We start from the raw sequence: 27,313 nt of genomic DNA on the forward strand, positions 1-27,313 counted from the left end.
GGGTGTCCTGCAGAGTTTGACACATAACAGGCACCCGATACCTGTTTGTTGAATGTGTAAGTCCATCAGCTTGTCTGTCTCCTAGGAAAGTGCTGTTCCCAGACTAGCACGTATTTCATCACAGGGTTATGACTTGTCACGTGTGTCGCTAAGTAAAATGCTAAGCATCCAAATGGGCGTGTTTATCACTTTCAAAGGTAAGTCAGATGAGATCGACAATTTTTTGTTTTTCATTTTAAATTTGTTTTTAAAGTTTGTTTGTTTGTTTGTTTAATTTTATCTATATGAGTACACCGCAGTTGTCTTCAGACATACCAGATGAGGGCATCGGATCCCACTACAAATGGTTGTGAGTCACCATATGGTTGCTTGAAATTAAACTCAGGACCTCTGGAAGAGCAATCAGTGCTCTTAACTGCTGAACCACCACTCTGACTCCTCGATATTATTTCTAATCAACCTAATAACTTGAGCTGGTGGAGTGTATGATATCAGCTATTTGGAATTTTGAGACAGGAAGATTGCTGGAACCCCGGATTTTGGAGTTAGCCTGGGCAACATAGTGAAACTCATCTCTTAACAACAAACACAAATTACAATAATTGCCTTGCAAGTGGGACAGAAAAGGGTGAAGACTGTGGGGGATGCTGGCTGTTTGCTGCTTCTTTTGCTAATAACAGCTTCTGATGACATCTTGGGAGATGGCCTTGGGTGTATCATCTGACCTTTCTGCTAATCAACAGGCATTAGACCAAGTCCAGAGCATGTAACTAACTCTCTTCTATAGAGATGGGAGGGACCATCACTGCAGACTTACCCCTGTGGAATGCTATGAGGGAGCGGGAGCGCTCTCTTCCTTCCTCTTCATGTCTAGTTCCTTGGCCATTTCTTAGACTATATGAATTTCACACTTACTTTCTGTGTTTGACTATTCAGTGTCTGTTGCTTAAGACTAAAGCATCCTAACTGTGGGAATCACAACCACGTATTCCTGCTTTAGACAACCTGGTAAACATCCTTCCTTGATGCTAAACTGAAAAAAATCCTCGGTGCCTCCTTTAGACCCCATGAACTACAAATTCTATCCCTCTTCCCCAGGACATGCCTTGGCATGGTTAAGAGAGTTGTCATCCCCCAGATTCTCATATGATGTTCAAGGCATCCATTGCATTGACCCCTGTCTAAGTGCATTCTCGTATGTGCTCTTCGTGGTCTGTGTCCCTAAATGGAAGATAGCACTCAGCTAGATGGGTGAAAGATTCACTCGAGATCCATGGTTCTCAATCTGTGGGTCGCCACCCCCTTGGAAGTCAAGTGACCCTGAGACCATGGAAAACACAGATATCTGCATCACAATTCATAATAAAAACAAAAATACAGTTATGAAGTAGTAAGGAGATAATTTTATGGCTGGGGGGGTGGTCACCACAATATAAGGAACTATATTAAAGGCATTATATCACAGCATTAAGAAGGTGTAAACCGCTGATCTAGATAGAATTTGTTTTAATTTAGCCATTAGGCTCTAAGCTTTGTTAAGTCACACCAAGGTCAAGTGAGCTTGCTTATTCACTCTTATCAGCCACATTATACTGGACTATCCACCGATGCATCCTCCACTATTCACCCCTTGTATTTACGTAAGTGGGAAACAGACTCAGCCTTCATTTCAATAATGCATTTTTTTAAACTGATGTTCTCTTTTCTTGTATTCTTCTTATCCCTTCTAATTGTGGTTTGGATCAGAAATGTCCCCGACAGGCTTCTTATTCAATGCTCCAGTTCCCAGCTGGTGGCATCATCTGGAAGATGGTTTAAAGCTCAGGAGATGGGGCCTGGCTGGAGTTGAGTAGGAGAGGGCCAGTGAAGGTTATAACTAAGATCCAGTCCCTGGGACTGGAGAGATGGCTCAGTGGGTAAGAGCACTGATTGCTCTTCCAAAGGTCCTGAGTTCAAATCCCAGCAACCACATGGTGGCTCACAACCATTTGTAAAGGTATTTGTTGCCCTCTTCTGGTGTGTCTGAAGACAGCTACAGTGTACTTACATATAATAAATACATCTTTGGGACAGAGCAAGCAGGGCTGGAAAGAGCAGGGCTGGAGCGAGAAGGGGAAAAAAAATCCATTCCCTTCACCCCCTGCTTTCCATTAACTCTCAGTGGAAAGAGCCTTCTCTTCTACAGACCCCATCTGCCCTGACATTTCACTTCACCATGAGTCACCATGAATCACACTTGGTGGAACCCAGCATTGAAATCTTTGAAACCATGAACTACAACTGTTCTTCCCCACATGGTGGTTTAAATGGGAATGGCCCCCATTGACCCACGTGTTTGAGTGCTTGGCCCATAGTGAGTGGCACTGTTAGGAGATACGGTCTTGTTGGAGTAGGTATGGTCTTGGAGGTAGTGCGTCACTGTGGGGGTGGACTTTGAGGTCTCCTATACTCAGGCTCTACCCAGTGTGGAGTCCAGTCTCCTCCTGGATACCTTTAGAAAAACAGTCTCCTGCTGCTGCCTTCAGATCAAGATATAGAACTCTCAGTTCCATTTCTAGCACCATGTTCGACTGTTCCTCTGCCATGTTTCCTACCATGATGATAATGGACTGAACCTCTAAACTGTAAGCCAGCCATAAGAGTTCCCTTGGTCATGGTGTCTCTTCACAGCAGTAACGGCACTAAGATACCCACTGCATATGTGTTTATGTCACATGTTCTTTACAGCAATCTGAGAAGCATAGAAAGCTGTTACTGTGACCATTGCTGTAGCTTTGCTTGAGAATGTAGTTGAAACACCTTTTGAACTCACTTGGAAAAGGTTGGAAAAGGCCTAGAAGGCTGGTAAGCACAATTTAACAGGCAGTTCCACTGGGAGCTCAGAAGGCAGAATCAAACAACAGTGTGGACAGCAATGACTGTGCTCATGGGGCTGGAGATCTGGCCGGGCAGTTAGGAACACTGGCTGCTCTTTCTGAGGACCTGGGCTTGATTCCCAGCACTCACTGAGTGGTTCACAATTATCTGTAACTCCAGTTCAAGAGAATCCAGTGCTGTCTACTGGCCACCAAGGGCCACTGTGCACACTCATGGTGCACAGGCATAGATGTAGGCAAAACATGCAGACGCATAAAATAAAAAGAAATAAAATGTCCAGAAATGGAACCTTTGGGATGGGATTAGCTCATGAGGGGTTGAAACACATGAATTAATTAATCCAAATCATATCTCAACAAGTCTAAAAGAAGGGCTTTGTTAAAAAAGTTAACTAAGTCATGAGTTCCCTCCCTCCCTCCCTCCCTCCCTCCCTCCCTGTTTCTTTCCTTCTTGTCCATGAAGAGGAAAGTTTCAGTCTATCATATGCCACACCCCACCCCAGACATGGCAAACAACATCATCATAGTTCCCCAAACAACGGAGTCAAGTGCTTATTTGATCTGTAACTGGGAGCCAGGGTCAATATTTCTTTCTGTAAGTTGACTTTTGCAGGGTTTTGTCACTGAGAAGGAAGCTGGGCCAGCATTTTATTGTACAGTTGTTACAGCTCCATGAAAAATAGTTAAAAAAAAAAAAAAGAAAATATGTGACATGCCTCCTTCTGTGTGTTGGCCACAGCTCGATAACACTCATCCCTCCTCCTCCTCCCTCCTCCTCCTCCTCCTCCTCCTCCTCCTCCTCCTCCTCCTCCTCCTCCTCCTCCTCCTCCTCTCCCACTGCTGGCCTATGCTTTCTACTCTCCACGTGTATGTGTGTAACGATGTCTCTAGAAACATCATTTTATATCCCCTTCAGTCTATAAGGAGTAAAGTCTTAAATTTTCCCAGTCTGGCCTCTGACAGTGAGGTTGTTCTGAGGTGGACTCTCTGCTGCTTTTCATCAGGCCTTTGGTGGCTGCTATCTCTCAGCTCAGTGAGAAGAATTTAAAGAATCTTATTCAAAACAAGACCTAGCTAATATGGGAGCCATTAGTTATCTACCCATACAAATTATATTTTTAAAAGGCATGCTGGTGGCCTCCAGCAGTCTGAGTAGCCAATCCCCACTATTAAATCATGTGGTTACTGATCCCTGTGGACACTGTACACTTTGCAGTTGGGAACAACTGCAAAGATTCAACTAGGGATCATGTGCAAACACACAGCAAGGCTAAGGCAAAAAATAAATTAGGAGCCAGGTGTACTGGTGCACGCCTTTGATCCCAGCACTTGGGAGGCTAAAGTAGGTGGATCTCTGTGAGTTAGAGTTACATAGTAAGACCCTGTCTCAACAAACAAACACCTTGAAAATAAATAACAACAAATAAACAAATCCAGTTAATGGTCAAAAACTATAGCCAAATACTATTATGCAATTCTATAGCTTAAGAAATTTACAATAATGGCTGAAGAGATGGCTCAGCAGGTAAGAGCACTGACTGCTCTTCCAAAGGTCCTGAGTTCAAATCCCAGCAACCATGTGGTAGTTCACAACTATCTGTAATGAGATCTGATGCCCTCTTCTGGGGTGTCTGAAGATAGTTACAGTATACTTACATGTAATAACTAAATAAATCTTTAAAAAATAAAAAGAAATTTACAATGTGTTCATTACATTGAAGTATCTAAAAGGTCCTAAAGCAAAATATGTATATTGAATTTACTCTAAGAGTTCCCACACTAATTTATTCATAGGATTCACATTTTTCCCTATACGGGTTGCATCCTTCTTACAGTAACATTCCTTGATACAATTCCTAAGTGTGTTTTCTAAATTGTATTTTGAAAATTACTACCATGTCTCAGAAAGGCCATAGATTGTCATCTTTTGTTGGAGAGTTAACAGTCTTCTTAATCAGTAGTAGCCTGGGGACCTTCGTGAGTCTCTAGGGACTTTCAGGGAAATCACAAGCTGAAAACTTTTCCCCCTAGAAGCACAAAGAAGTGATTTGGCCTAGAATTCTACAATGAAGATTTTCCAAGATTAGATGTATCACAAAGGATTAAATGGAGAAGTATATGTGAGAAGGAAATGTGAGAAACTCCTGTAATAGCTAGCTATTAAAGGGGTGACAAAAAGGGTAAACAGATGCCATGCTTGTCTCTCAGATCATCAAAAGGTGCCAATGTGTATCATATAAAATAAAGGTTTATAATTTTTCTGTTTTAATTTTGATAGTGAAAATATAGCTAGAACCCTCACAAACAGCCTCTGGAATTCTAAATCATTTCAAAAGGGTGTAAGAGGATGTGGGACTAAGATGTTTTAAAATGCTATTCCAAATTAAATCTCTATAGACTGAGGCTCTGTGCTCTGGCAGGAGTTCCTTTAAGTAGAACCAGTCTGTGGGGTTGATTCTATGGACTTAGCCCAGCAGCACTCTTGCCTACTACTGTGAGCTAAAACACAAAACAAAAACCCCAAATATTTGGCTTGGGTAAGACAATTGGAACTCCAAAGCAAGCTGTTATCTCACATGTATGCTGTCTACACCCAGAAGCAATGTGCAGAGGCAGGAGCTGAGCCAAGGAAAACAGAACACTGGGCAAGGCGACCTTACCTAAGGCCACGAGCATCACGATCCTGGGGAGTGATTACTAGGAGCGTACACAGCTGAAATGTGTACATGTGTGTTGCATATGACTCTGTATATATGCACAAGAGACTGGAGGGTCTATGTCATTTATTACATTTGGGAAGAATATTTAGGACCATCATTTCTTTGGTAAAGATCATTTTTGGAGAGACGCTGTTGAAAATGAAGAATGTCTGTGAGACACTGAGAGAGGATGCCTTTACATAGAACATCTCTGCCCTGATATCAGTACCCCAGGATCCCTGATGCTTGATAAATTCCCCTTTGGTCAGAGACAAGACATTTATTTACTTAGGAATCTGAGGATGGTGCTCAATCCATTATAAGGATGGTCCCTGTGCACCTGCCCCAACATCAGTGAACAGAGTGACAGCTTTGTAAATAGATGGATCAAAGACCACTCCACATCCTCAGGGATGGATCTTTTGGACATCCCATGAATGCCTGGCATCTATTCGTTGGGCTTTATTTTGTTTAGGTCAGATGATCCTGTGGTGTGACTCAGATGTGATTGTAAATGCCAATTTAGGAGGGTCATCATCTCCTAGGAGCCTGAGGCTATGGGGATACTGGACAGATACACTTTGCTGGGTATCACAGGGGCAAGTAAGGGCATATAGCTGATGCCTGTGAGAGGTGCCCAGGTCAGAGGTAATGTCAGCCATCCAGTCCCTATCTAGGAATACCAACAGTAGGGGGAGGGGTGGAGAGGAACTCAGACCCTCTGTCCTAGCACGGATTCTAAGACCTAGCTTACATGTGCAAATTCATGCTAAGATTGTTGAGATATACCCTACCTGTTGCTTTTGTATCAATGTACCATGAACTTTGTGGCTTAAAACAATACAAGTGTAATACATCTCTATAGGCCTTAAGTCTGATTTGAATGACAGTGGATTAAAATCAATATGTATTATATGAGACTTCTAGGTCTAGAGAAGGCCACTTTTCTGGGTTTTTTTTTTTCCTCAAAAGCACCCATACTCTGTCTCAAAACTCTTTTCCTCCACCTTCAGAGCCAGCAACATAGCACCAGACATATGGTCACATTTGTCTCTGACTTATAGCAGAAAAAAATTCTCTCTTAAGGTCTCCCCTGATTAGATAGAACCCCCCTTGAATAGTTCAATATACTCTCTCAACCCTAAAAGCCTTAATTTTTTCTTATCACATCTGCAAAGTCATTTTGCTAGATAAGATAACCTAGTCACAGGATGAGGCAGTAGCACTTGGACCTTTCTGATAGTGGTTCGCATATTCTTATCACATTCTGCCAGCTCAGGGAGCCTCTTGCTGCCCTCAAAATTTCTCTACCACTCTGAGCTCCTCTGGCTCCTGGTCCAAGTTTCCTACTAACTTTTACAATTTTGTGCCCAGCAAAACTCTTGCTATCTTAAATTGTAATGGCTCGTTGACCATTGTGATGTTTTGTACATGCTTGACCCAGGCAGTGGCACTATTAGGAGGTGTGGCTCTGTAGGAGTAGGTGTGTCACTATGGGCATGGGCTTAAGATCCTCACCCTAGATGCCTGGAAGTCAGTCTTTCACCAGCAGCCTTCAGGTGAAGACAGAACTCTCAGCTCATGCCTGCCTGGACACATGGAGGTCTGAGGCAAAGTTCTTCAGAAGGCAGTATATATGTTTTGAATCAATGTCTGATATATGGTACAGTTTTTCTCAGAGCCAAGATTCATAGGTCCAGGAAATAAGGGGTGGAAAAGGGAATAGTTCCACTCACTATCACTCCTAGTGACCCTCTAGGAAAAATTTTGCTTCCTGTCCCCACAACTCTAGTTTCTGCTGGCCTAGAAGTTTTGGTTCCAGAGAGGGGAGTGCTCCTACTAGGAACCACAACAAACATTCCATTGAACTGGAAGCTCAGACTTCCCCCTGGTCATTTTGGGCTTCTATTGCCCTTAAACCAACAGGCTAAGAGAGGAATAGCAGTGTTAGGAGGGGTGATAGATCCAGATTACCATGGGGAAATTGGATTACCTCTCTACAATGGAGGTAGGCAGGATTATGTCTGGAGTGTAGGAGATATCTTAGGGCGTCTCTTAGTACTACCATGTCCTGATTAAAGTCAATGGGAAACTATAACAGCCTAATCCAAGCGGGATGACAAAGGATGCAGACCCATCAGGAATGAAGGTATGAGCCACTCCTCCAGGAAAAGAGCCAAGACCTGCTGAGGTGCTTGCTGAGGGTGGAGGAAATACAGCATGGGTAGCAGAGGAAGGTAGTTATAAATTCCAGCTAAGACCATGTGACCAATTGCAGAAATGAGGATCATAAAGTAACATGAATGTTTCTGTATATTTTGTTAAGAACACATTGTCTTTCTTCAAATTTCTTTAACATCAATTGGTATTTAAACTGAGATACTAAAAGAATGCTCCCAAGGGACATTGCCCCATTGTAAATTTACAAATGTGTTTGTGATTATACGAGAAATAGTTACATCATGGTAGGCATATTCATGACCTTGTTATTGTTTCATGTGGACATGAGATATTATTTGTGTCAAGTTGACAAGGGGTAATTGTAGTGACTATTCCTGGTTGTCAACTTGACTATATCTGGAATGAACTACAGTCCAGAATTGGAAGGGTCACCTGTGATCCTGATCTTGAGGCTTGGAGACACAAGTTTCTGACCTGGATCTTGGCATGGAGATCTTGAGGCATAGTGGCTATGAATCCCAGGAGACAAAGGCAGGGAGATCTCTGAGTTCAAGGTCATCTGGGACAAAACAAGTCCCAGATCCAGGTGTGGTGGTACACACCTTTATGTGGGCCACACACCTTCTCCTGGAGACTTACATAAGAACATTGGAAGAAGGAAGATTCTCTCTTCTTCTGCTTGCCTTGTGGAACTGAGAAACTGCTAGATCCTTGGGCTTCCATTCACAACTGCTGCTGACCACTGTTGGGCAGTTGGACTACAGACTGTAAGTCATCAACAAATTTGCTTAGTATATAGAGACTACCCATAAGTTCTGTGACTCTAGAGAACCCTGACTAAAACAACCATTGTTTTTTGGTTTTTGTTTTTGTAATAAATATCAAGTTATACAAGAGCAGAGATGGGGCTGAAGAGATGGCTTAGTGGTTACGTGTACTGACTGCTCTTCCAAAGGTCCTGAGTTCAATTCTCAGCAACCATATGGTGGATCACAACCATCTGCAATGTGATCTGACACCCTCTTCTGGTGTGTCTGAAGACAACTACAGTGTACTCATATACATAAAATATAAATAAATCTTAAAAACAACAACAAAAAAAGAGAACAGAGACAAGGCTAGCCTCCCCCTCCCCCAGGCAGCTTCAGTGTCTTATATAGTACCCACCACAAATAGTGCTCAGATAATATGTCTAAGGAGGAAAACTCTTTTGTGACACATGACTTTCTATACTAAATTTCATTCTGGCCATATGACTATTCTTCTTTCCAGGAGCCCCAACCCATCAAAGCTGTAGGGACCCTTAGCTAAGGAAACTGGTACCCAGAGAGGGAATGCATGTTTTCTAGGGTAACACAGGAGCTTAGTTCGATGCACTTGAGGCCAAAGCTCAAGTGTCCTCACTGCAGTGGCCCCTGGACTCAGGTGACTCCAGTTTCCTTCACTGCTGCTAAGAAGTTCACATCTGTCCCTCTGCAGCCTGTAACCTCCTCCTAGTCCCAGACTGGCCTAGTACACCTTGTTTCAATTTGCCAGGCCTTCAGAACCAGTGCAGGCTAAGGAGGCACAGCTCCCTCCAGCCCACGCCTATTACTAATCCTGTCTTGCCCTCTTTGGCATATGTCTTTGTGTGTAGGAATAGAGCCTGGGCCCTTGAGTTCCTTGTTAAAAAACAAAACAAAACAAAACAAAAATGTGTCTCTATAATAATATTTTCAGACTATGAATAAGCACAATGGTCCTTGATCTTGTTCTAAAATCATTACTAGTTTCATTTCTAAAATGCTTTCTCTGAAACAGTAAGATAGTATAAGGCGAGGACAAACAAAGCACTCTAGGAGGAGTTGAACGGACCCACAGGGCTAGAGCTTCAGTTTTCAGTAGGAAAGGCAGACATTCCCTTTTCTTGCTAAATCCTGGTAGAGAAATGCGTGCCTCTCCCTAGATTGTAAGCCTCCGGGACCAAGAGAAGGTGGGTCTTGTTGTCTTGGCAACTAGCGAGGTTGGGCTGAGCGGCGACTGTAGCAGCCAATAGATGCTGAAGGGGTGGAGCCTGCTGATCAGTGGCGGCTGCGGCTGAGCTTGCAGGTTGGTAGACTCGGCATTGGGGGAGGGGTACGGGGGTCGCAGGGACACTGGGGGTTCACAGCCACCCCAAATCCTTAGGCAGGGTGTGCAGTACTCTTGGCGGTCGGAATCGGGGCTTCTGGTTGGGCCTGAGCGGCGCCACCAGGGCGGTGGAGGCAGAGATGGCGGAGGGCGGTGGGAGGAGAGGTGAGGGTCGGAACGCGGCCTGGTGACAGGATCTGGGGGCTCCGGGCGGCTGTAACCTCAGAAAACTCCCTCTGCTAGTGCACAGATAGCTTTTGAGAGCTGGGCTTGGTGAGGAGAGGGAAAGGTTTAGAAGGCCAGGAATCCTGGAACTCAGCCCTCTTCCCTCGTCTGGCAAAGCTGAAAAGGGGCCGAGGGTGCTGCCTCTGTTGTGACCACTATCCCTTTTTCCGACTCCATGTTTCTTTTTATCCCCCCAGGCATCTAGTCTTGCTGGCTCAGCAAGCCCGATAAGCATGAAGCTGCTGTGTTTGGTGGCTGTGGTGGGGTGCTTGCTGGTGCCCCCAGCTCAAGCCAACAAGGTGAGGGAAGTGGGCCAGCGGCACCTTGTTCCTGGGCTGCCGCCGAGGTAGCCGAAACGCCACCCTGACCCCTCCCCCACCCGAGAACCCTACTTGGGGGCGGGGACCTTACCTGGGACAAGCTGCTGGCCTTCCTAAGGGTGTAGGGAGCACGGGGTTCAGAGCCTACCGCACAGGGTCCGGACCAAACTAGCCCTAGGTAGACTTCTCCGCAAGCAAGAAAGTTTAAGAAAAGTTACCCAAGTTCTCTGTATCTTCCTTTGCCCCAAGTAAAAACAGCTGTGGTCGAATCTCCTGCTCAATTTGATAGTCAAATCATGTAATGTTGTAAAATGCTCTGAGTGTAAAGGCATGCACAGATGGGAGCTTTTTGGCTTCAAAGCTAACCCAGCTGCACTGTGGACTCCAGAGGCTGCTCTCATTCCTTCCGGGTGGGAGACCCGCAGCTAGGTTTAGATGATGTACGCGGCTCTAGGCTGTCCGCTTTCGATTCTGACTCTCCCTGAGACACTGAAATAACATTGAGTATTAGGGCTTGCGTGCTTCTTTGCTCTTCAAGGAATTCCTGACGGGAGTCTTCCCGTGATAATGTCCCAGTTTTCTTTATTCATCCCTTTCCCCTTTCTAACCTAAGGAGTTAAGACAGAATTGAAGGGGAATCTGGCCACCTAGCTCACCAGACACAATTGTAGGCCCCAGGGTTGAAAAAGCCTGTCACTTTGCTTGCTATATACACTGCAGCCCCAACTCTTCCCTCCTCCCTCCCCCCATCCCCCCCCCCCCCTTTCCCCCAGCACGTCACTTCATGGATGGCAGGCAGCCTTGGGTAACTTCTGTGAGTTTGTTTTTGATACCAGAGAGGTTTCTATCTTGAGGACCAAGTGGAAGAACACTCTTCCTGTAGAGCCAGACCTTGATGAATTGGGGATGGGAAAATTCAAAAGCATGCATATAGTCACCTAAGGGAGCAGAGTACAAGACTTTGCTAGCCTGTCTAGACTCTGAACCCAGGCAGGACTCTTGCCTGCAATTTCTTCTTTTTCCTTCCAGAGCTCTGAAGATATCCGGTGCAAATGCATCTGTCCGCCTTACAGAAACATCAGCGGGCACATTTACAACCAGAATGTGTCTCAGAAGGACTGGTAAGACACTGCTAATGGCTGTATATCCCCCCCCCCCCCCATGTCACCGGCCAGACTGAAATTATCAATGCTTACTAGATTTCTTATCCTAGAGATAAGTTACCCATTCCTGTGGAGAGCCTACAAAGGAATATTTTGTCCTTAACCATTTGATAACAAAATCCAGGTATCTTGAATTCCAGCTGAGGAGGTTGGGTTTTGTTGTTTTGCTTTGAGTTTAAATCTCTGTTGATACATGTTAGAATGGTCGTAGAGACAAGGCAGGTGTGTGTAGTGTACACTTTTGCAAAGCTCTCTACCTGTGTGCTCCGTTAGCCTCAAGCAACCGTCTAAGGTAAAAGGAGTAGATATTCTTCCCATTGTATAATTGCATAGGCTTAAGTCCAAAGATCTTATATTATGTTTCTTTTGTCTCTGGTCTTGAATTCATTCTTAGTCGCTTACTTAAAAAAACAAAACAAAACAAAACAAAACAAAAAGCATTGAATGACCAAGGATTCATTCAGGTAAAGAAAACCAGTGAAAGGAAGTATAAACACAGTGTTCTAGAAGGAATAGTTTAAGGAGTTAGAATCGTTCGGAAGAGAGAGACCTGGAGACACATTCAGTGGATATTCAATCAGGGAGAAAGGCTGCCGTGCTGAGGAGAAGGGACATTTGGGATTGGAACTGGAAAGGCTTGGGATGGTGTCATAGAGAAGTAGGGCCAGTGAATGGAAGCTTCAGGGGAATGGACCTCAGCGTGGGTTAAAAGCCATCTCCAGCATTGCTAGTTCTAGGATGGGAGGCTTCATCCTTGAAGACATCAGCGTACCGACCGGGTAGGGTCACAGCAAGGCATTGGATGGGGATGGGTCAAGGTTGCCGCTACCTGTACATCAAGGATCACTAGGTGAGCTTTGAGAAAATACACAGTCTGGCTGGTACTCTCCTGCCAAGATTTAATTAAGCAAATACGGTAGTGGTGGAGGGCTAACCTTTGCTTGGAATCCTTGAGGTGCCCATAATGCCACTGATCCAGAGCACATTTGAGAGTTTTCAGGTAGTTGTTTTCAAGCTTCTGGATAACAGTTTCTGAGAGGCATTCTATGCGGATGCATAGACTCGAGGACCACCCTTCCTGGATCCCGTTTGTTTCAGATTACTTAATCTTCACTGTACTTTGATTTACTTTTTAAATTCATGTGTGTGTGCGTATGTATATGTATGTGTGTACGTGTGTTTACTTACTTGTATATCTGTTTACTGTGTGCATACAATACCTGCAGAGGCCAAAAGAGGGCCCTTGGATTGGATCCCTTGGAATGGGAGTTACAGAAGCTTGTGAGCTGCCATGTGGGTGCTGGGAATTGAACCCCGGTCCTCTGGAAGAACAGCCAGTAGTGCTCTTACCATGGAGCCATCTCTTCAGCCCTATATTGATTTATTTATTTTCTTCCTTTCTTTCTTTCTTTCTTTCTTTCTTTCTTTCTTTCTTTCTTCCTTCCTTCCTTCCTTCCTTCCTTCCTTCCTTCCTTCCTTCTTTCCTTCCTTCCTTCCTTCTTCTTCTTCTTCTTTTTTTTTTTTTTTTTAGTTTTTTGAGACAGGGTTTCTCTGTATATCCCTGGCTGTCCTGGAAGTCACTTTGTAGACCAGGCTGGCCTCGATCTAAGTGCTCTCTCCACCTGCCTCTGCCTCCCAAGTGCTGGGATTAAAGGCATGCGCCACCACAGCCTGGCTCCTATATTGATTTCCTTATGAGCAAAGTATGGTAATACTTTTGAGTGTGAAGTGTGTGTATTAATGTGAATTTGTGTAGCACTTAGGATGATACCCACACATGCTAACTTAAATGTTAGCTGATGTTATTAATAATATCATACTATCACCCTTCGTAGCGATTACATAATCAAATTATTCTATAACCCTGGGAAGTGTGGCCGTCTCCTAAAGCACTCGTCTAATTCTTGTGTTTCTTCTGACCTGATGGCGGCATTAACACAGTGGCCGTCTGGGAGAGACTGCAGTGGACTCCTCTCATCGGCAGAGACACGACACTGTCCCCACTTTCACACAGGCAGACTCTGCTACTGGAAAACGCTAGCAATGCTCTCTGGGCTTATACTGTGACCTGAAAACCCAAGCTTGGTTGCCCAGAGGATAGGATCCTGCCTAAAACTTGCAGGCTGTAGTTTATCCTTTCTCTTCAGAAGCAGACTCGGGGGCTATCTGATGAACAGTCTCACATTAAGAACCTAAATGTCAGCAGTTCCTTCCCTTAAGGGTGTTGGGCAGAGACTAAAACTTGGGGGTAAGACCCCAGGATTCTAGGGTCTGGCAGCACTGACCCTGGCTGAGAGCCACCACAGATTTACTTAGTGACCATTGGTGGAGCAGAGATCCACATGGTACTGGCATCTTAGTGCCAGGGCTAGAATTAGAGATCTCATAGAGTCTTTAGGTCCAGTGCTCCATGCTGGCTCTCAGACTGAGGCCAGTATCCAGTGTCATATTAGTGTGTTGCTGGTTTCTGTCATCTAGTGTTGAAAGAATATAATCACATCCATATAAAAAAGTCCCTCTTGGTGGGTCTCTTGAGAAATGTTGCATAGACAAGTCCCAGGGTTGAGGTGTTAAAGTAGGATTCTTCTACAAACACAGTCTGACAGAGAAACACAAACTGTGTGGGGTATGCAGTCAGACCTGGGTTGGCTGAGAGGTCCTGCAAACCCTTCCTTACCACTGCCTGCCTCCTACACAGTATTTCAGTGCTACCCAAAGGGGCACAGTTTGGAAGACATCAATCAAGCTTAGCTTCCATCATCAGTGAAAGACGGAGGCCCAGGGAGGTTAAGTAAGTGATTGACATCACAGACTCAGAAGAGCTTGTCTTTCGCCTTCACTTTCTCTCTGCCCAGTCCCCAAAGGTAAATGGAAGTATGTAGAGTTTCGGTGACTCTCAGGAGAGCCAGAAAGGACAGAAATCTTTCACCTTCTTATTGCTGTTCCCTGTAACTTTTTGCAGCCTATTTCCCTGGGCACCAGGGTCCAAGTTGAAGAACTAAAGATGGTTTCCTAACACTACACCTTGACTCTCCAGGGCATTCGCAAATCCTACTGTAGCCATGGCATAGCCTTTCTGATCCAGAGCTCTGTGTGGCTCAGGAAAGGGAGAACTCTGCTCCCTGGAGGCTTGGTTTGGTGGAGAAGGGAGAGCTGTATTCACTCTGCACAGGAATGATGGGAGATTGATTGTGTTTTACATTTTAGAGACAGTTTCACATAGTTCTGGACACCCTCGAACTCAAGATCCCCTTACTTACATTACCATGTCTGACTCACGATGACCAGTGGAAACTAGTCTTGTCTGTGAATGATTCCCAAGGCCTAGAGGCAGTGCCCTGAAACACAGCAAGGAGGCTCCTGTTCCTCCTGCAGAGGATAGAGTGTCACAGCTGTTACCCAGAGGTGGAACCAGGATCATCAGAGGGTTAAATAACAGATAGATGCCACACACTGGACTCGAGGAGAAACGGAGTCTTTGAAGGACCTTCCCCTCTTATTTCAGTGCATGGCCTTGCATATCCTTGGTGCCTCTGCTAACACCCCAGCCCGACAGCTTGGAATATCAAGCCTGATTGTACTCATGGAGCCAGGCTTGCCTTTTGCACAACGTCCTTCAGAACTGGAAGAACCTTTTAAAGTGACAGTGAAGGCGGGCTGACTATCCACTACAGCACGATGCTTTCCTGCTTCACCTCTTTGAGCCTCTGAATGGCTTATTTTCTTCTCAGTGATAGTGCTTTTTCTTTGGGGTCTTTTGGTTGGAAACCTAATGATCTAAGGAAGTTTGGGGATGAGACCTAACTGCACAGCTGGGCTCAAGCTGGACTGAGACTGAGTCAGCCACTGGTGGTGGCCCAAACCTCACAAGTGGTAAAGCTGCCATTTTTGCCATCCTGGGCGTGTTTCCTTCATTTTAATGGAAAATGTGCCCACGTTGCTCAGGAGCACTGCTGGTGACGGTGAGCGGTGGAGGCTCACTCTCAGCTTCTGATATAGTTGGCACTCACCCACTGAACCCACACCACGCTCAGCACAAGCGATATGGACCCATGCAAGCTATAACTTGTGTTTGCATGGGATCTCACATCTATTGGGTAGAAGAGTCCACATCAAGGATGAAGGAAGAGCAGTGTGGTGGGGATGAGGCAGGGGATGGGAGTGTGGGTGGGTGGTCAGACCTTAGTGCTGAATCATCTGATTGGGCTGTAGTAGGGTGGGGCCAGAGAGGGGCTGTGAAGACCCAATGGGACAGTTTGTTTGGCTGGGCGTTGGAGGAACTATGGAGTCACTGATTGGTTTTAAGCTGAAGAAGGATTTGACAGGAATCCCAGTTTGCTATGGTCCTTGGTGCTGTCACTTGGCTACTGTGGGAAGGGGGTTCTAGGCAAACTAGAGGCAAAGGAGCTAGGAAAGACAAACATTTGCCTGAGAAAGATTACGAGAGCTCCAGGTCCCACAGCCGGTGGGCAGGACTGACGACTGGGGTCAAAGTGCATGAGTGTGGGGATTACGGCTCCTAGGGGGCAATTAGGTGGTGAGCACAGTCAGTGGGCCTGAAGAGTTCTAGAAGGCTGATGGGACATTTGGATTGGAGACCCAGGCCAGGAAAAACAGCCCAAGAGGAGAAGGCAGCTAAGGGCAGGGCTTTAGGACCACTGATGAGTTTTGTCCTGGCCCTGTGGCCAGGAAATGGGGCTATTGTCTGGGAGAGCCCTTCCTGGGAGCTCGCACCTATGGCCTTAGGCCTTCAGCATCCTGCTAGCCGCTGCCCCTGGAGCTCTGGGTGTGGGACCCTTTGTCAGCCCTGTCTGTTTGTGTTGCAGCAACTGCCTGCATGTGGTGGAGCCCATGCCAGTGCCTGGCCACGATGTGGAAGCCTACTGCCTGCTCTGCGAGTGTAGGTACGAGGAGCGTAGCACCACAACCATCAAGGTACCGCTGCGGGTTTGGGGGGCTGCATCCGCGTGTGTCTCATCCCATGAGTTCTGTTCTGTTTTTAACATTCTGAAGCCTCGTGCAGATAAGGGACCTGGTTCCCACATTTTGGGTGGGGGCGGGGTTTCTGACATGGCGGCAGGGCTCCTGTGCATCGAGAGTGAGAGCTTTTACGGCTGCTTAAGGCACCATTTTCCCTCCCAAGCAGCAGCTCTCAGCCTTCCTAATGCTGCGACCCTTTGATACAGTTCCTTGTGTTGTGGTGACCCCCCCCCAACACCACCACTATAACATTATTTCATCGATACTTCATGACTAATTTTACTAGTTACAAATCCTAACGTAAATATCTGATATTCAGGATATCTGATATGTGACCCTCAAGGGCATCATGACCCGCAGATTGAGAACTGCTGTTCTAGAGAGGGCATTGATGCTGTTCTAGAGAGGGCATTGAGCACGTCTCCTCTGGGTGCCTGACTGTCAGCACGATGCTAGGAGAAGAGGTACACTCCAAGGGAGCCTGCAGGTTATCCTAAATGATGTTAGCCTCCTTTGATAAAGCCGTCATGGCCACGTAAGGCATTGGACATTAGACTCAGAGACTTTTACTGTTTCCTTGGCCTCGCCCTTGTTAACCACCTGGATGAATTGAAGATAGAAGTGATAGATATGGCCCACTCCAGCTATGGAGAAGGGTGCTACAAAGCCCTTGTCCGTCCTTCTGTCATCAGGCAGGATTCAGACCTGATGACAGAGGCTGTGAAGCCAACCATCCTCTGACAAGCAGAGACATAGTATCAGAAAAAGTTTAACGATATCAAATTCTTCCTTGGCTCTTGCTTTTGAGGCGTGTTTAGAGGGGAGCTCATCTCCACACTGTCCCTGCCTGCCCTAGGGAGCTGTGGTCCTTTCTGGACTGTAACTCCCCATACTCCCCCATTTATGTGGAAAATGGCTGTGTGCTATCCCTTAGCTCTGTCAGGCTGGGCACGTTGCCCCTCTCTTCGCTCTCCTGCCTGGGGCAGCCTCTCTGGACCTCTCCTGATGGTGCTGACTTCCTTCATAGGTCCCACCCTCTAGAGACCATCTAGATGCCCAGGACCTTCGATCCAGAGCCCAGTGTTACCTCCTCCCTGTGGAAGGGAAGGTGCTCCCAGCGCGGGGACTGTGTCAGCACAGGCTCCGAATCCCTCGTAGTTTGCTCTGCCTAGGAGCCTCAAGCACGTGTGTCACCTCCCCTCTCCTGAGGTTCTCTATTCTGTGTGTGTATGCTTGTCTTTTCCTCAGTTGCTTTCTGCCTTGTTGCTTGAGGCAGAACCTGGAGCTTATCAGTTCAGCTGAATTAGCTGACAGTCCTATGTCCTCCCCCCAGCACTGAGCATATTGGCACACACCATCTTGTGTGACATTTTTTTGAATGTGAGTTCTGGGAAATTTAAATTGTATCCTCATGCTTGCGAGCAATCACTTCACTGAGCTATCTTCTTGGCCCCTAGTGTGGGTTGGTTTGTTTTTCAACCCCTTTTTCCAGTCAGGGCCACTGCTGGATCAGACGCCAGCAATAGCTAGGCATTTTGGGTGGGTAAAAAAAGCATTTGAGGTGTAGTCAGCAAAGCCAGGTCCACATCTCATCTCTGTCATTTCATCTGCCAGTCTTGGGGCCCTGGGTGAATTCTGTGGAACTGTGGTTCCAGTATGATGATCCCATCCCATCTGGGCCATTTCAGGCTGAGTGGAGGTGCTTCTGTGGTCTTCATTGAGGGATTAGTGACTCAGTAGAGAGACCGTGAGTGCTGAATGTCACATAGGGGCCTCCAATACTCACACTTCACACTGAGTTAATCTTACTGAATCTGCCCTTTAAATGCTTTTGATTCAATGTGTTTTGTCTGTGGGTGGGGATACATGTCACAGCACACGTTTACAGCACAGGATTGAAGCACACACAGAACAACTTATGGGAGTCAGTCCTCTCCACCGTGTGGGGCCACCTGGTCACCAAGCTTGGTGGCAGGCACCTCTATCTGCTGAGCCATCTTACTGGCCTGCATCCGTCCTTCCCAGAAGACACAATTACTCTATCTTAGGAGGCTCCGTACGTGGGAGATGAGTGAGGTAGTCATCCTCCCTTCCCTCAGCCCTCAGGATGCAGCCTCTTGCTTTCCTTCCATCCCACCCCCCATACATAATGATGCACTAAGCATAGACCAGCACACCCTCTCAGGACACGAGCTGCCCCCTCCCATTCTGCACCACAGTGAGGCCAGCCTGGATCCCCAGCCTTACTCTTCTTGGTCTCTGTTCTCTGGCCTCCTCAGCTGGTCCTCCTTGCTCTGGCCTAGTTCCTCATGAATCTCTAGTCTTTGATATAGGCTCTTGTATAGCCAGATGGCCCCTGCCTCTCACGTCACCTCAGAATCTCTCAGGTACCTAGCAGCAAGCTTGGTATCTGAAATCTTGGTGCCTGCTGGAATGTTCCTTGTCATTGAACTATCTCAGGCCAGCACAGAGCCTGTGGTGTGCATCACTCTCCCTTCCATCCAGCCCCACACTGCCTCCTAGTACCAGTCTCTAACTTGATGGTAGCCAGGGTGGATATAAGACTAGAAATGGGGTCCTGACTCTGAATACGGGGTCACTGAACAAGGCTGATGTCTTCCATAGGTCATTATTGTCATCTACCTGTCTGTGGTGGGGGCCCTCTTACTCTACATGGCCTTCCTGATGCTGGTGGACCCGCTCATCCGGAAGCCAGATGCCTATACTGAGCAGCTGCACAATGAAGAGGAGAATGAGGTAACCCTAGCTCTCTGAGCTAAACCCTAAAGCAGGGGTGCCCGTCCTCCCTGCCCCTGTCATCTTCAGTTGCTTTTCCCTGTCCATTTTCTCATACTTCACCAAGATACAGCAGCAATTGCCCTTTACCCTTGCAGATGCACTAGGCAGTGGCTCTGAGCTTCCCTGACACCTGGCACCAGGCAGCCTCAGTGGTGTTCTTAGGCTGGGATGGAGGAGGGCGATCCACCCAAGGACACATGCTATGCTGCCTGCTCAGATTGGGTCTAGCATGCGAAGGACTCGGAGGTAGCAGGTTTTGTTCAGGGATTCGACAAGCATCTGTCAAGTGCTCGCTCAGTTCAAAGCTTGGCCGTGGGGGCTGGTGACAGAGGGGGACCTCAGAAGCTAGAAGGCCAGGTGCGTGGTGACCAGCACAGCCATGTACAAATGTAGGATTTGGATTTCTTAGGATAGACTAGGAGTGGTGGCAAGTAGAACTGCCCGGGAAGTTCAGCCAGATCTGAAGGCCTTGAATGTTCAGGCTAAAGAGTCTTGAGTTCATATGATAAGCAATTAGGAAGCGCTGTGCCAGGCAGCTTTATGTACCTGTCTGAAGGACAGCGTCTCTGCAGCCTCCTTGCTGGAAGAAACTACTGTCTGTCAGCGGACTGGGGATTTGGTACAGGAGCCTAGGTGTGTCTAGATGAGCATGTGGCAGGAATGTGCCTCAGCCATGACAACTGGCCCTGGGAGATGTCACCAAAAAAGCCAGGAGATGGCTACCTTAAAGAAGAAGAAAAAAAATGTGGCCCTTGCCAGCTGCCTTCTGATGTTTATAGAGAAGAGCTTGTACTGGGGGCAGAAGGGCTCACCCACAGGTTGGAGTGGGAGATCTGACAGGACCGTGTTAGGTTTGATGATAAAGAGGAGAGGGCTTCCTTTTTATATAGTGAGTTGTGGGTCACTGGAGGTGACCAAACCAAGCTGTCCTAGGCAATTATAGTTTGAGAGGTTTTTAAAGTTCTATATTGGAGACAAAGAATGAAAAATTCAAATGCAAGCGAGGACCCTGACACTCAGGGTCTTCAGGTGGTAGGGTCTGGACCAGCCCAGACAGTAAGGATAAGGACAGGCAGGTAGGTACTGGGAGCCTGCACCCTACCAGCCTCCTCCTGGCATGGATTTGGCCAAAGGTGGAGCAGAGGTGATGAGCCTCACCCCCCACCCCCTGGAGGTGTGACTAGGGAGGTGGTGGCCCTGGCAGTTGGGTGGTCTTGCTTGAGAGGAAAGCTCGCTTGCCTACCCAGTTATTAATGTAGTGTAATCGCAGCTCTGATAGGAGAGGAGCGTCACTAATAAACACGGGGCGATTAGGGGTAAGGTGGTAATTGCAGTCCCGGCCGGGGGAATAATTGAGAGATGCAGCCGATGATTACATAGCTCGCGCCATGATTCCCGAGGAATGCATGGCTCCTGGGCATGGCCTTGCCATGTCTCCTGCCATCCCCTCCTAGATACGGAGCCAGGGGAAGGGTGGCTTGCCTTCTCTGCGTCTGGGCCTAGGCCTCTCTTCCTACCTGTGGGGAGCCTCGAGGATGTGGAATCAGAGTGAGCTCCCCCTGCTGCGGGATTGGCCTGGTGGGAAGGAGCCTGAGTATCTCTGTCTGGCCATATAAGGGATTGCAGCAGGCCGTCACTGGCAGATTCAAGCCAGAGCTTATGAGCCCATTCCCCATCTGTAGAGGACATTGCTCATTTCCCACCCAAGACTTCAAAGGGTTATAAAATGTCGTATTTTTAGTTTCTTGGAGACTCTGACCTAAAGTCAGTTTGCTCTGCTTGGTCCCAAACTCAGGGGTTGGGAGTGGAGGGCCAGGAAGAGTCTTCGTCCAGCACCCTCAGAGTGGGCCGGAAAATCCTGTGCTCTCATGGCATGGCACTCTGCTCCATCCCTGACTTCCTGTTATTCTGCATGGTGTCCAGGCGTAGGTGCCTGGGGCTCACTGCTCCCATCCTCTCCTGCTGTGTGCTGAATCCTGCAGGCGGTACTGTGGGGAGATTTACTAAGACCTTTGGCCTGTGTACAGGCTTCAACCCCAAGATAGCCGAAACCAGATGACTGGGCCAGGACCATAAAGGCAGGCAGTTCAAAATCTGACTTGAAGGGATGATAGTCTTTGCGGGGAAGAGGGTTACTTTGGGAAAAATCCTCTTTAAGGTCCTAAAAGAGGAAATTTTTAGTAAAAGATCCCTGTGTTAGGAGCAAAGGCTTCTTAGCAGAGAAGAACTTTTGAGTGTGGCTCTGAGGGCTGATGGGAGAGTGAGTAACGCACCTGGTCCGTGGAAGTGGAGTAGCTCCAAGGTGCCTTCTTATAGGGCATTGGGCTGGAGTGGTGAGGGACAGTCTTTGTCACTACAGTTGGCACACCAGGAAGGTCTCCTTTCAAGTGGCCATAAAGCCAGGGCCTCTGGATTGATTAGTTGCCTGGACAGCGTTTGCCAAAGGAGAGACCTCCCCTGACCCAAAGTCAGCTCAAAGTGGGAGAGTTGGAGCGAGCCCTGGGCTTCCTTGAGGTGTCACATGAGCTTATACAGCTACTGGCCTCAGAAAGAAAAGTGTCTGTCCTCAGGGGCTCCCCTTTCCCCGCTCCCAGGAGCCTGGGACCCAGATAGAAGTGAAATTTGATAGCTAGTGAGTGTTTGCTAGGTTTAGGGGGGCTCCTGGGCTCTATCACCCCAATTCTTATAGGTAGGAGCTCTCCTGCCAGGGGCTAGGGGCCTCTGGCAAAGAAAGGGAGGCATCCCCCCACTGCACAGCCCAGTCCACAGAGGGAGATGAAAGGCCCTCGTGCTCCCTTTGAAAGCGCTGGCAGAGCCTCAGTGGGCCTGGCTGCTGGGCGCTGCCTCCCTGGATTCCAGTGGCATTAGACCTAATCCCTAGGCTCAGACGCCCTTTGAAAGGAGGAAGCCAGCATGTTTGTGGGGACAGAAACAGCAACAGAGCCGTTTTAGATGTAGAGAGTTGGTCCCCTTTGAAGAGGGAGAAATGAGGGTTTCTCTGAGGCTCTTGCAGTCTCCGCCACTCGCTCCTGAGCTCTGACAGGGTCTTCAAAGTTCTCCCCCCAGTGGGGGCAGTGCAGAGAGTTAGTTCTGAGACTCCTGTGGGAGGGGGTGTACAAGGCAACCAAAGAAAGAGGATAAGGATGATGGGAGCTAAGGTCATGGAGAGCCAGACGAAAAGAAAGCCAGGCTCACCGAAGACTGGCCTCCCTTCCTGTCTGTAGATGGATGGCAGTATGTACTAAGAACCCTGGGGGCCCTGGGGTTTGGGAAAGACGGGTCCAGACTGTTCAGATAGCCTCCTCACCCTGATAATAGAATAGGGAGGTGTGCCGTTCAGCAGATACTTCTAGAACGCCGTGGGGCTAGACTGCATAGTGCTTGAGAGTAGTCCTGGTTGGGGTCCCAGCTTCACCACTCACTGCCCTTGCTACTGAGCTCAGGGTATAGCTTTCTAATGGAGTAGCCAGAGGAGCTCTTGCCTCAGGGCCGCTGTTGGGATTGGGCATTAAAGGCTTTTGCAGGCACTGAGCTCGTCCAGAGAGGGGAGCCTCTGGCCACAAGTAACCTGCAGCTACCTGTCTTTGATCTAACTCTGGGGTGAGGTGTGCCTGCTTCTCTGGTTGTCCATTTGATTTCCTCTTGGGAAAATCCAGCCAAAAGCAAAAGCAACTGAGTCCTAAGACAGGAGATCCAGGGGTGTGAACAAGTTCAAATGTGGTCCCATGAAATTAGGTGACCTTGGTTTGCGAGGCAATTTCTCCTTCAGAGTCTAAGTTGTGCAAAAGATGGAGGTGATATTAGCCACTTGCCGTAGGAGTGTGAAGTACCTGGGAAAGAGACCGGTGTATAGTGAGTGGTATCTGCTTGTCAGGGTGACATCAGTCTGGTTACCTGGGGACCTCTAGGGAATTGTCAACATTCATGCCCCACTGTGAGAGGGGCTCCATCCATCCCCTGCCCTCACTGTCCCCCGCCTCCCTGCATTCCTCAGCCCAGACCTGATGGGAGAAGGGAGGCTAAAGGGAAGACTTTCCTTGCTGCCCCACCCTCATCCCCATTCACCTGCCGAGCAGGCAGGCCTGAGGCCATCTGTGGGTCTTCTTAGGGAATAGATGTGGCTACTCTAATACCTTTTAATCAGACTGTCAGCCATGGGGACACAGAGGCTCTCAGCAGCAGCTTTCTCGCACTTGAGAGCTGTTTGCTGCGACTTCACCTGAGCGCTCCCAAGTGGAGCCGTGGCAATGTGGTGAGTTACAACATGCTCCCTTGACACTGCTCCGGCTCTGTCCAGCTCCCACTTCCTCAGACAACCCAAGAGCAGAGCTGCTGCATTCTCACCAGCTCCAGCATGCCCCAAGATGACCCCAGGCCTGCTCTCCCAGTTTTACCCCCAGGCACTCATTAACCAGAGCCCTCCAGGGCAACACGGCCTAGAAATGGGCAGGAGTAGGATTGTGGAAGAAAGCAGCCCTCGCCCCCCCCCCCCCCCCGAAGCTAGACTGGGGTCCTGGGGGGGGGGGCGAGCTGTTACTCAGGCGGGCAGGTCTTCGGTGCCCACCCCTACCCTACAGCCATGCTAAGAGCAGTCTGAGCCAAGCTGCTTTCTTGGTTGGGCCACTTAGGCAGCGCAGCCAGTCTGGGGAGGGGTGGAGTGAGGTGGTGGTGTAGGCCACAGTGATGCTCAGAGGCAGCTCCCCTGACAGTAGTCAACCTGCCTTTCCCCCTTCTCTGCCTCAGTGATTCCCAGCACTGACCTTGAGTGCTTTCTATCTCCAGAAGCTGACCAAGTTTCTGTATTCATTGTGTCCTTGAGACCACCTCAGTCTCCATCCTGTATGAGAGAGGTTGGTTCTGACCCACCTAAGGCCATGTGTCTGGTAGGAGTCAAAGCCAGGTTTTTTTGAGTCGGCTGTGCTGAACTCCCAGGGAGAAGGGCCCTTGAGCTCCGATCTGTGCTTGCCAGTTCTCTTGACAAATGGTTCTCCCCATGACAAACACATCTTGTAGTCACACAATGGTACTTGAGCACATCAGATCTCTAAAGGAATTTTGTGAGACATGACTAGGATTTTTGTTTTTCTTTGGGTTTGCTTCTGGGTTTGGGCATGTTGCTAGAAATTGTCCTACAGCCACAGGCATGGTTAGCTTCTGTCCTGAGACAGCATCTCACTAAGTGGTTGCCACTGGCCTTGAACTTGCTATCCTCCTGTTTCTGCTTCCTGGGTAGCTGGGGTGACAGGCCTGGACCTCACCTGGCCTGCCCATGGCACCCACTCAGTCTTGAGCATGGACTCCCAGGGGACCATCTATAAGTCACCTTAGGAGCAAGTGAGCTCAGGACAAATCGCCCAGCACTGTGCTTCAAGGATAAGGCTATCCCAGCCCTTTGACCCCAGCCTCCTCTCTGCCCTGCCAGCCTCTCTATACCCTCCTGCCCCACCCCACTCTCAAGCTGGCAGCTGCAGTGACAGAAGCTATGCCAGCTCGGGGCATTAGAAGCAAAGTTGCATTTACTGGGCGGCTCTGGGCTTAGAGGGGTGCACTAATCCTTTAAGAGATATGTGGCAGGAGATGAGAGGCGGGGAGAGCTAGGGAGGAAATCCCCACGGGCTGTGGGCCTGGCCCTCGGCTCTAATTCTCCCCCCAGAGATCAGCTCTGGGTCCTGCAGGAAATGCATGGGCTCTGGAGCTTCAGAGGCAGAGGAGTGATAATTAAGAGAAGACTGACGACAGAAGCGACAGAAGGTGAAGTGGGTCTGAGAGCAAAGGGGAAGGGGGACAGGAAAACCAGCAGAGGGAGAGAGAGAGAGAGCAGATCTGCCAAGCATGGGACTGGCTGACTGCTGCAGCTGGCCATGACATGGGAATGCTAGAGTTGAACCCTAACCCTAGACTTTCACCCCTACCAGGCTCTGAAGGATGTCCCATCTTCTCTTTTTCAGGAGAAGCAATCAATCGCTCTCTCTCTCTCTCTCTCTCTCTCTCTCTCTCTCTCTCTCTCTCTCTCTCTGTGTGTGTGTGTGTGTGTGTGTGTGTGTGTGTGTGTGTGTGCGCGCGCGCGCCCTTCTTCTTGTCCCCTGAGCAGTAGGACAGAGAGAGGAGGTGTGCAGTTGAGTAACTGCCCTGTGCATTTGGGTACATAGCTCTTGAAGTCTTGGCCGGTGTACATGAGGTCTTGAAGCCAATATTCAGTCCTTCTCCTGAGACTTAGGAATGGTTAGGGTGAGACCTAGACTTGAGCCAGCTCTGCTGGAATTGCTTGGGCCCCAGAAGATGCTCCTGACTCTTAAAGACACCAAAGCTTTCTGGCTAGGCACACCATTGAGGTCTTCAGATGACCAGGCAAGGCCCTCATGGAGCCCACAGCCCTTGGGGAATTCAGACTTTAGAAGTGCTCACTGGGGTACTTGGTTCCATGCCAGACTTTAAGGATCCAGAGCCCTGACCCCTCCATCCTCATTCAGATCGTTTCCCTTCTTATTCCAATGCAGGATGCTCGCACCATGGCAACAGCCGCTGCGTCCATTGGAGGACCCCGGGCAAACACTGTCCTGGAGCGGGTGGAAGGCGCTCAGCAGCGGTGGAAGCTGCAGGTGCAGGAGCAGCGGAAGACGGTCTTCGACCGACACAAGATGCTCAGTTAGATGGTTGCCATGATTGCATCAGAGACCTGGGCCATGGCTACCAGCTTCTGGGGCTCACTGCAGTCTTCCCTGGGTCTTCCCTTCAAATGCCCATGGCGTTTATCCTTCTCCCTCTCTAGAAATGTACTCGACTGTTATAACGAGGGAGTGTGATTGGGTCTCTGTAGGTCTCTGGGGGGTAGAGGGGAGGGGAGGGAAGGCAGAAGGGAACAGAGACATTTGAGGTGGCCACATGATTGGGTGGAATTCATCCCTCCTGTCTTCACCATTCCTCCCAGCTCCACATCTTAAGGATGCTTACGGGAGACGAAGCTGTGTCATCAAGAGCTCAGTGGGTGCGAGGAAAGTATGATCCAGCGCTCAGCCTTCGCTCTAGGATGCTGTGGTCCCCATTCCCAGTTCCTCCAGTGCCAGTACTTTAGCTTGGCCTAGCCCCAGTCTCAGGAACTGTTGTGGTGCCCCTGAGCCCACAGTCATCTCCAGAGTCCACCTGGAAGCCTGTTCCCCTCTCCTCGGCTCCTGGTCCACCAGTGCATGGCAGTGCCCATGCATGCCGGCATATTCAGCAGCTGTCACCTTACTCCCATCCCAGGAGGCCGTAAGGCCTCCCACCTCTCCCCTGTGACTGCAGCTGCTGAGCCATAAAGTTGGACCATATGACACAAGGCCAATGGGGACCGGAGTACCATGGCTCCTGTCCTTGGATGGTCTCTTGTCCCTGAATTTCATTGTATCATGCATGGAGAGAAATGTTTGTCTTTCTGTTGTCTATACATCAAAGAAGCCATTAAATTGTTTTATTTCTCAAGAGTTGCAGATCTCAAGGGAGATGGAGAGCCATGAGAAAGTGTTCTGCAAATGATCTGGTTAGGTGCGCTGTCCCATATGGGGAACAATACATTTTCCTAGGTGGATTCAGACATAGGCAGCGCTTTGCAAAGCCAGGGTGGACTCTTGCCACCTGCTGAGGAAAGAGGCACAGGCTCAGTAGGGTACTGCCTGTGTGTGTGCACACCGCAAGGGGACAGTAGGTGTCACATTTACTTCACCTTTGAAACTGCACAGTGCCCACCCGATGTCATCCATACCCTACAGGCCCATTAAATGGTGTTTCTTGCAAAATGTCTAAGCAAAACCCAGATGGGAGAAGGATTGAGAGGGTAAGCAAGAAAAATGTGCCCTAGAAGCTTCCAGAGTGGCCACTCAGCAGAGTCCAGCCCTGGCTCAGCCCAGGCCTACATGTGGATGGTGGGAGGTGTCAAGGACTCAGTCGCACAGCAAGTGCCTGTAAGGAGCTGTATGTCGGATCAG

The 27,313-nt window shown here is 48.4% G+C and overlaps 2 protein-coding genes across 12 annotated transcripts in view; one reads left to right on the forward strand and one right to left on the reverse strand.

The window, feature by feature from the left end:
- Tmem9 (transmembrane protein 9) lies at positions 1–26,812 on the forward strand. Of its 3 annotated transcripts, none has more exons than NM_001160145.1 (6): positions 1–197; positions 10,288–10,389; positions 11,440–11,531; positions 16,400–16,508; positions 19,179–19,310; positions 25,850–26,812. In NM_001160145.1, exons 2-6 carry the CDS (start codon positions 10,324–10,326, stop codon positions 26,000–26,002), a joined length of 552 nt encoding a protein of 183 aa, NP_001153617.1. In that variant the 5' UTR covers positions 1–197; positions 10,288–10,323; the 3' UTR covers positions 26,003–26,812. The 3 variants fall into 3 exon arrangements, with proteins under 3 accessions (NP_001153617.1, NP_079715.1, NP_001153618.1); NM_025439.3 differs by lacking the exon at positions 1–197 and adding an exon at positions 9,783–9,844; NM_001160146.1 differs by lacking the exon at positions 1–197 and adding an exon at positions 9,938–10,030.
- Positions 1–27,313, reverse strand: part of Igfn1 (immunoglobulin-like and fibronectin type III domain containing 1) — an 87,721-nt gene that overhangs the window by 55,014 nt on the left and 5,394 nt on the right. The gene's annotated exons all lie outside the window — the stretch shown is intronic.

This window comes from Mus musculus, chromosome 1, assembly GCF_000001635.26.
Source record: "Mus musculus strain C57BL/6J chromosome 1, GRCm38.p6 C57BL/6J".
In the NCBI taxonomy this organism is placed as follows: Eukaryota; Metazoa; Chordata; class Mammalia; order Rodentia; family Muridae; genus Mus; species Mus musculus.